The 9,267-nt window shown below is 49.7% G+C and overlaps 2 protein-coding genes across 2 annotated transcripts in view; one reads left to right on the top strand and one right to left on the bottom strand.

The window, feature by feature from the left end:
* LOC108799110 (oocyte zinc finger protein XlCOF6.1-like) overlaps positions 1–4,427 on the bottom strand; it is a 7,492-nt gene extending 3,065 nt beyond the window's left edge. The window contains exons 1-2 of the mRNA XM_018570932.1: positions 4,374–4,427; positions 3,376–3,583 (exon numbers count right to left, since the gene is read on the bottom strand). Coding sequence (XP_018426434.1) covers positions 3,376–3,583; positions 4,374–4,427 — 262 coding nt within the window. The remainder of the gene's footprint in view (positions 1–3,375; positions 3,584–4,373) is intronic.
* A 2,957-nt stretch (positions 4,428–7,384) lies between these two features.
* LOC108799111 (zinc finger protein OZF-like) overlaps positions 7,385–9,267 on the top strand; it is a 24,832-nt gene continuing 22,949 nt past the window's right edge. Inside the window, exon 1 of the mRNA XM_018570933.1 lies at positions 7,385–8,215. Within this exon, the coding sequence (XP_018426435.1) occupies positions 7,428–8,215 (788 nt within the window). The 5' untranslated portion in view covers positions 7,385–7,427. The remainder of the gene's footprint in view (positions 8,216–9,267) is intronic.

Below are 9,267 nucleotides of genomic sequence, written 5' to 3' on the forward strand. Positions count from 1 at the left end.
ATGTCATGTGACCTCCCAGAATCCTCCTCACCCCTCCGGTCAGGTCTGTGTTTTATGAATAGAGACAAGAGTGATGTCATGTGACCTCCCAGAATCCTCCTCACCTCTCCGGTCAGGTCTGTGTTTTATGAATAGAGATCAGAGTGATGTCATGTGACCTCCCAGAATCCTCCTCACCTCTCCGGTCAGCAGGCAGATGATCTCCAGGGTGAAGTTCAGTATCTTCTCATTCATGAGATTCTGGTCCTCCTCCATCGTCGTTGACGTGGTCATGTGATCTGTGTGGACGGATAGTGGAGCGTTATCTGGGCTGTGCTGATTGTATGATATGAGGGGTTAATAACGTAAATCTCCCCTCCCCCGTCCGTCGTTACCAGACCTCGGATACAGCACAGTGGATAGAAGTTCCCCCACCCCCTCCCCTCGGCTGTGTCATGTGACACTCAAATTGGGGAAATGGTTCAATGTTCTGTCCCGGAAGGGGTTCATATACATCTTCGCACTCTATATATGTGTGTACGAGAATAAAGACGTCACAGTGACTATGGAGGATGAGGACGGACATGACGGGGGGGAGGGGTTACTGGGTGTAAATATAAAATAATATCTTATTACCTCCTCTGCTGCCAGTTCCAGCAATGTCTCCTCTCTACTTCCTCCCGCCTTACCTCAAACCTGGAACTGCCTATTATAGGTGACATCACTTCCTGTCTGTTTTCCATAGAGACTTCCTGTCTGGGTCTAGGTGACATCACCACCTGGTGGAGCTCACAGGAACTGCAGCCCTGAGAGACGTGTCGTAGTGTGAACACGGCCTTGTGCTGAGTGCTTGTATGTAACACGATTTTTTTTTTTTGCACGCGTGTTATAATCCACATTTGAGGCCTGAAAATTACTGAAACCCCCCGAGAGTTCTATGTTTCCTGAAAGCGGAGACCCTGTAGAATAAAATGGTTGCAAATGATTACGTTAAATGATATTAGCGCAACTCTTTATCAACCCCATAATTTAGATAAAAAATACAAAAAAACCACAATATAGTACCGCACTATATAAAGAGTATAAAGGACGAGGTAGTGGCGAGTAAATAGACACCCAACATGCCCGGGTTAAAAATTGTGCGCGCCCGTCAAATGGTGTAAAAGCTACGGTACCACAAATTGTCCATCGGAGCTCTTACTGGTCAGGCTTTGATTCTTCACTATGTGGAGGAGTAATGCACACCTTCCCATCAGGCTTTGCAAACCTTTCATGCCCCCCATTCATATCTCTAGACATCTCAGGTAAGGGTGGAGTGGATACTTGCCGGCTGTCTGGGGTTTGCCAGGACAGTCCCTTTTTTTATGCTCTAGTCCTGCATCAAGTGTGGTCCCGAGTTGTGTCCTGGGAAATCCCCTCCATGCTCATTATTAACAAAGTTCTGGTCAAGGAGACGCAGGAGAACAGTCCCCAGGTCAGAGGAGGTGGCTGGGCAGGTTTATCGTGTCAACGCCTGTGATGGTGGGGTTACCATGGCAATGGTTGTGATGGTGGGGTTACTATGGCGATGCCTGTGATGTTGGGGTTACTATGGTGATGCCTGTGATGGTGGGGTTACTATGGCGATGCCTGTGATGGTGGGGTTACTATAGCAACGCCTGTGATGGTGGGGTTACTATAGCAATGCCTGTGATGGTGGGGTTACTATGGCGATGCCTGTGATGGTAAGGTTACTATGGCGATGCCTGTGATGGTGGGGCTACTATGGCAATGCCTGTGATGGTGGGGTTACTATGGCAATGGTTGTGATGGTGGGGTTACTATGGCGATGCCTAATGGTTGTGATGGTGGGGTTACTATGGGGATGCCTGTGATGGTGGGGTTACTATGGGGATGCCTGTGATGGTGAGGTTGTTTGCCTGAAGAAGGGACCCGTACGGGTTTCCGAAAACGTCGCTGTACCATGTGACAATTCTTTTGTCAATAAAGAAAGAATAAAGAGCGACTTCTTTACCGGGTGACACCAGACTCAGGTAAAGAGGCCCACCATCGCAGGTGTTACCATGGTAACCGCACCACTACTGGAGGTCATGTGGTGAGATATTCTATATACTGGAGGTCATGTGGTGAGATATATATATTCTATATACTGGAGGTCATGTGGTGGGATATATATTCTATATACTGGAGGTCATGTGGTGAGATATTCTATATACTGGTGGTCATGTGACTGTAGGGTGAGATGACTTGTGTGGATCTATAAGGATATACAGAACATACAGCACAAGGCCGTGTTCACGCTAAGAGGTTTCTGGGGGCTGCAGTTCCTCTGAGCTCCACCAGGAGTTGATCTCACCAATACCCAGACAGGAAGTCTCTATGACAGGAAGTGATATCACCTATAAATAGGAAGTTCCTGGGTGAGAGGTGTGGCTAGAGGAAGCCGAGAGGAGACATTGCGGGAACTGGCAGCAGAGGAGGTAATAAGATATTATATTATATATACACCCAGTAACTCCCCCATATATAGTGTGGAAATGTATATTTAACCCTTTCAGGGTCAGAACATTTCCCCTCTGAGGGAGCCGAAACATTGTCTTCAATTTTCACCTGAGCCGTCTCTGGTATATTTGACTCCAGTTTTCAGGATTTTGGTTGAATTTGCAGTTGATTAATTTCGGACATCACTCATAATGCCCAGCCTAGACTTTGACCCCGGTCAGCAGCCAATAATGGTGGATAACCCCACCCCTCACTATAAGCAGGGGTGGGAGGTCAGCCATAACCCCGCCCCTCACTATAAGCAGGGGTGGGAGGTCAGTAATAGTGTCGGTGTGTTTGGTGAGTGTACAGGGAGAGCTCCTTCAGAGGGATCAATCAGTGGAGGGATTGAGTGAAGTGCGGATGAGTTGTGTGTGTTGCAGTGGTGGCTCCAACTTCCTCCAGCATAGAGCAGACAGTGTCCAGCCAGCATCGCTGATGTCCCCTCTTCCTTCTAATCTTCATCATCCTCTTCTACTTCCTTCTCCTCTTCCTATTCCTCTTCTACTTCCTCCTCTTTTTTAATCTCTTCTACTTCCTTCTCCTCTTTCTCCTCCGCCTCCTCTTTTTCCTCTTCTACTTCCTCCTCCTCTTCTTCTTCTACTTTCTTTCACTTTCTCTTCCTCCTCATTCCTTCTCCTCTTCTTCCTCCTCCTTCTGTTGCTCTTTCTTCTTCTTTCTCCTCTTCTATTCCATCTTACTTCATCCTCCTCCTCCTCCTTCTGTGTTGCTCTTCCTTCCTCCTCCTCCAATAATCCATCCAGATCCAGGTATATTGGTTCTGAAGAGTCGGCAGAATTCTTCGAGGTCTCCATTGATTCTGGATTGTCCCCGGGAGGAGACAGAAGCAGATACAGAAGGGGAAGATGTGAGGAACGCTCGGGTCTTCCTTGGTTCTCAGGAGGAGGATTGGCAGTGACAGAAGGAGGAAGAGAGCGGGGTGATCACAGCGGGAGAAGGTGGCTCTGTGTCTCCTGAGGAATCCACGCTCCAGGCCGAGGTCAGAGGCCACGCAGCAGAGGTACCACACATCAGAGTTCCAGAAGGCGGCGCTTTCCATGAGCTGGACTCGAGTGAGGAAGAGGTGGAGGATTATGAGGTTTCAGACCGCACAGTGCCATGGAGGGAAGATCAGCACGGCTCTGAGGGAGAAGTAGAGGAAGTTTGTCCATGAGTATGACGGAGCCGCTGGTCTGATGCCACTGTACAAAATTAGCTTTGTGTAGATACCAAACTTGACCTATCCGTGAGGTACGTCGGCGCCGGAAGGGTTCATGTGGACCTTCTAGACCAGGGGTCAGCAACCTTAAACACTCAAAGAGCCATTCGGACCCGTTTCTCACAGAAAAGAAAACTCCGGGAGCCACAAAACCCTTCTGACATCTAAAATGAAGATGACACGTCATATATCGTTTTTTTTACCTATATGCCGTGTATATAGGTATATGTGGGCTTAGTAACGCACCGGACTCAGGGCTTAGTAACGCACTGGACTCAGGGCTTAGTAACGCACTGGACTCTGGGCTCAGTAACGCACTGGACTCTGGGCTTAGTAACGCACTGGACTCTGGGCTTAGTAACGCACCGGACTCTGGGCTCAGTAACGCACCGGACTCTGGGCTCAGTAACGCACCGGACTCTGGGCTCAGTAACGCACCGGACTCTGGGCTCAGTAACGCACCGGACTCTGGGCTTACCTAAAGCCCCGCAGAGCCCACATGTGAGTGACCCTGCAGAGCACACCATAGATCCTGCACAGCCCACCTGAGACTCTCTATGGTGGACTCTGCAGGGCCTCAGGTGGGCTGGTCGCTGGGGTCCCTTTCCCTGTACCTCCTCCCAACTCCTCTTACCTGCTGTTGCTGGGGCCCGACCTCCTCCACCCCCTCCCCTGTCACCTCTGCCATGCCACCCCCTGGTATTACCAGGGGGGGGTTCCCAGGACCGGACCTCACTGGGCCCCCCCACAGCCTCAGGTCCCAAGGCCCTGATGGTAGTTCCGCCCCCTGGACAGGGAGCCGCAGCAGAGGGATGAAAGAGCCACATGCGGCTCCGGAGCCGTAGGTTGCTGACCCCTGTTCTAGACCAACCATAGATAGTCATTATCAACGTATCATCCCCGGGTCCAAAGTTCTGTACGCTGAGTGAATGTGTGACCATGATGTTGGCGAGGAGGGGTGAAGGACCCGTCGTATGCTCGTTGTCAGGCAGGCAATCCTTCGAGAGTGAACGGAGCTGTCCGGTGATGATGAATCGGTGATCTGGCCAGTTCCAACTTCCGATAACCCACCAATAAAGGACCATTACCCCACCGGGCCTGAGACAAGGACTACACACCATCAAAGAGGCCACATCAGCAGGTGTCGGGAGCTCCGGAAGATCCGTGGGCAGCCTGACTAGACGTGATGGAATTTCCTAATCAGTATGGGGGTGCCCGGACCTCACTATCCTCACAAAGACCCCCCCCCGGGGGTCCTTCACCGTGGACAGCAGAGACTTGAGGTGGCCATGGCCTCTCTACTGCCAAAAGTCCCCTTGTGGCAGCACCTGTGTATTTGAAACCACATGAAGCTCCATCATAGACCTCGGTGGGAGCAGAACTTGTTGAAGAGAAGAACAGTCCCCGCCATCCTCATCCTTTGTTTTCAGTTGCATCCTACCCCACACGTCATGTTCTCCTGGTTCAGAGGCAAGGACTTCTACTGCATTAATCGAGGTCTGGCCTTTTCTGCCTTTAGAGGCCGGGCACCAGGGGAATGTTGGGTGAAAGTGTGAAGAATATCTCAACTGGCCCCTCATTTGGAGGGATTGACCTTTTGTAAACAAGTCCCTCTGTCCCTTGTCTCCCCTCCGTTGTCCTTCTTTGTAGTCCTGATGAACACACCGGCAGTGACGGGTCTGAGACACAGTAGAGACAGCATTGACTTGGGCGGGGTCATCTCTTCTTCCACATTCTTGATGGATCAGCTGACCAGGGGCTAAGCAGTGCATTATGGGTCGTTCCAAGTTCAGGGCACGCAAAGTGTGTCTAAAAAGTTCTGGGTTTCCTCAAATATGAATCCCAGAGATCCACCTCAGTCCCGAATCTCATCCCTATGAATCCCTCCACTGATCTGTCCCTATGAATGAGCTCCTCCATCCAAAGTCCACGCTCCCCCAGTATACCGCTGATGATGGTGACCCTGAAATCCGTGCTGGTCCCTTCCTTCCCCCGAGACCCAACAAACACTAAATACCCCGGATCTACATGAGCCAATTACCCTCTGGGGGCAGCCCGCCTATTAACCCCTCATATCCCCATCCTAATATTATACAACCAGAACAGTCCCCATCATTCTCCTCTATCCCTCTACAGAGAGACCTCCATACATCACATGACCACATCAGTGAAGATGGAGGAGGAGGACCGGAGTCACATGACCGAGAGGATACTAAACCAATCAATCACTGATAGTTATCACTTATATACAAGCGTGTTTGTTATAATAAATGTTTTATATATTCAGATTGGAATCCTCGGGGACTATAATATTGTTGTTAAAGAGGAGGACGAGGAGTACGGAGTGATGGAGGAGCTTTCTGAAGGACACAAGGACATTATGATGAAGCCACCTGGTAACAGGAACCCACCAGAGAGATGTCCCCGTCCTCTGTATTCCCGGGATCCCACCCAGGAAGATCTCACTGTTCCCCACCATGATCAGGTGGGTGGAGTTGAGGGGTGGGAACATGTGAAGATGATGGGCGGACTCTACAGGATGAGACTTTCTGCCGTTCTGTTGGTTTAGGGTGAAGATCTGATGAAGATGAAAGTTGAGGGTGAAGTAGAAGAGACGTATGTGAGGGATGATCAGCGATATACGGAGGAGGCCGGGATGATGAGGACATCCATAGAGGAGGACACGCCTACAGAGATCAGCACAGGTGGGTCATATGTAGGACATCTCTGGAAGACATCCTCATGTCCCGTGTCTCATCCCTATGAAGACCCGGCAACAAACAAATAACATGTTGATCCTCCAGATATGCACTCTGCTCCTCAGTCCAGTTTTGTGTTGACCGCACTCATGATTTGTGGTGTCAGCCCTGCCCACTTTTCTCTTGCCAAACTCCCGAGGCCTGTCCACTCTTCCATGTCCTCAACATACAGGCTAACCATTCTGTAGTGTCAGACTAAGTACTGGGAGGGCTGCTTACTCTCCTTGACACAGGAAGTGAACACTGGATGAAGGACGGCTCTGAATTTCTGGCAGGATCAACATGTTTCAGTTTTGCACAGATATAACAAATCCCTTCCAGTGGCAGATTTAAAGGGACAGTAACGCCTCAGATTTGTAATGGAATGATATCTGTATAGAGCAATTGACCCGAGAACAAATCAAAGAGCCAATGATGGTCTTCAGGATGAGTCCAGTCTTCATCTTTGTTGGGTTCAGCCATCCTCACTCTCTGACCTCTGGTGGGGCTCAGCTCCACTCTTATTACTAAATGACTGATGGGGGAAATAAGGAAGTGTAGGACATCCCATGGTGGGAAGATGACAGACTAAGGTGGGTGAATCTAGAAGTCTTCTGGTCGGAGGTCAGGAGGAACCATCTACCAAATATGATCCTCCTCACCAAAGCTGACTGATGTGGGCGGAGTCCTGGGTGAGGTGAACCAACCCGCTCATGTCCACCTCTTTCTTTCTATTTGTAGTCCATGGACGGGACGTCGGGAAGATCTCAGAGGAATGTCTCACGTTGTCTCCAGAAGATGAGGACATCACACAGTATAGTCCAGGAGAAGACCATAATGTCCATCGGGGGCCCCACAGTGCGGAAGAACACCTAAACTCTCACAGGAGCGGTAAACAGTATTCCTGCTCAGAGTGTGGGAAAAGTTTTTTACACAAGTGCATTCTTTCCATGCATCAAAAATCTCATACAGGGGAGAAGCCATTTTCTTGTTCTGAGTGTGGGAAAAGTTTTGTAAAGAAGGCCTATCTATGCAGACATCAGAAATCTCACACAGGGGAGAGGCCATATTCCTGTCCTGAATGCGGGAAGAGTTTTGCCACAAAAAAAGTTTTAGATAGGCACAAAAACTCTCACTTGGATGAAAAGCCCTATTCTTGTTCTGAGTGCGGAAAAAGTTTTGCAGATCAACAACAGCTTACCGAACATCTAAGGTGCCACACAGGGGAAAAGCCGTATTCCTGTCCTGAGTGCGGGAAAAGTTTTTATAGAAAATCAGTTTTACATAGACATCTGAAATCTCACACGGGCGAAAAGCTGTACTGTTGCCCAGAGTGCGGGAAAAGTTTTTCACGGAAGTCTCATCTTTCCCGACATCAGAAGTCTCACGCAGGGGAGAAGCCATACTCCTGCACTGAGTGCGGGAATTGTTTTGCCCAGAAATCCCATCTTGTTATGCATCAAAGATCTCACACCGGGGAGAAGCCGTATTCCTGCTTCGAGTGTAAGAAATCTTTTTCACGGAAATCAGATCTGACTATACATCAAAGATTTCACACAGGGGAGAAGCCGTACGCTTGCCGTGAGTGCGGGAAATGTTTTTCACAGCAGGGCCACCTTTCACGTCACCAGAGAATTCACACAGTGGAGAAGCCGTATTCCTGTAATGTGTGCGGGAAGTGTTTTTCTGAGACATCCTCTCTTATCAGACATCAGAGAACCCACACAACCCCGGAGGTGTATATAGTGCCTGGAGTGCGAGAAATGTCTTCTATATGACTCATCAGAGATCTGACACGGGGAAGGCGCACACCTTGATATACACCTCACAAAATATGTGGCTGAGCTCTCCTCTGATCTATGTAAGGCAATCCATGTTGACTGAAGACTTTACAGCTGTGTCTGCAGAGGGGTGGGGGTGTCACTGCTGGTTGAGTCTCTAGCATTGTAGTTCTCATTCATCATTGTAGACATGATTTGTTGCCTAACCTCCCCGGTATTCATAGTGGGCTGTCACCAGGACTTGGTGATCGTCTATCTGGTGGCTCACCAGTTGACCTTTATGGCTTGGAAGGCTTGGGGCCTCCAGGGGTCACGCTGTAGATGGCAGTGGGTTCTGATAAGGTTGTAGACACAGGTCCACACTCCACCACATGTAGACCACGGTGCCACAGGAAGCACTGCCTCAGAAGTAGTGAGCGTTGGGTACACATTGCGAGATTCTATCCGGCATTAGGTTCCATCTCATCAAGAGTCCTCCAAAGCCACCACGGCCAAAGAACTTTTAGCCTCTTGTGTGTCCATATTGTGTTCCGGTCCACCTAGTCCCGTTGCCACGTATCATATGGAGGAGCTTCCTAGGCCGCCGATCAGAGAGATCCCACCAGATTGGTCCCACCAACTATGGATCTGTGAGGCACCAACTCTACGAAGGAGAGCAAGACGAGGGAATCCGTCCTGCCCGCTCATCAAAGAACCCAACAGACGTCTCATCGGTAAATATCCAAATGGTTCCGATTTCGGAGGCTTCCGGGGTTTTCTCTGGGGGTCCGGGAATAAAGAAGTTATCACCAAATCTAAGTGTCTGATCCGTGTGAGTGAATTCCGGGTGTATGAAGTACTGGGAGGCCGTGGGGGGGCGGGGCCTGGTTCATTGTCAGTGGTGATAGCCCCCCCCCTCACACAAGGCCCGGTAACTATGTGGCGTTATAAATTTGGATTTGTACTTTTTGGGGAACGCTGAGTGCCGAGTGATTATTTTAAATCGGGGAACACAGTGCCGGGGAGCGAA

Source organism: Nanorana parkeri, unplaced genomic scaffold (assembly GCF_000935625.1).
Source record: "Nanorana parkeri isolate BGI_ZX_2015 unplaced genomic scaffold, ASM93562v1 scaffold1634, whole genome shotgun sequence".
In the NCBI taxonomy this organism is placed as follows: Eukaryota; Metazoa; Chordata; class Amphibia; order Anura; family Dicroglossidae; genus Nanorana; species Nanorana parkeri.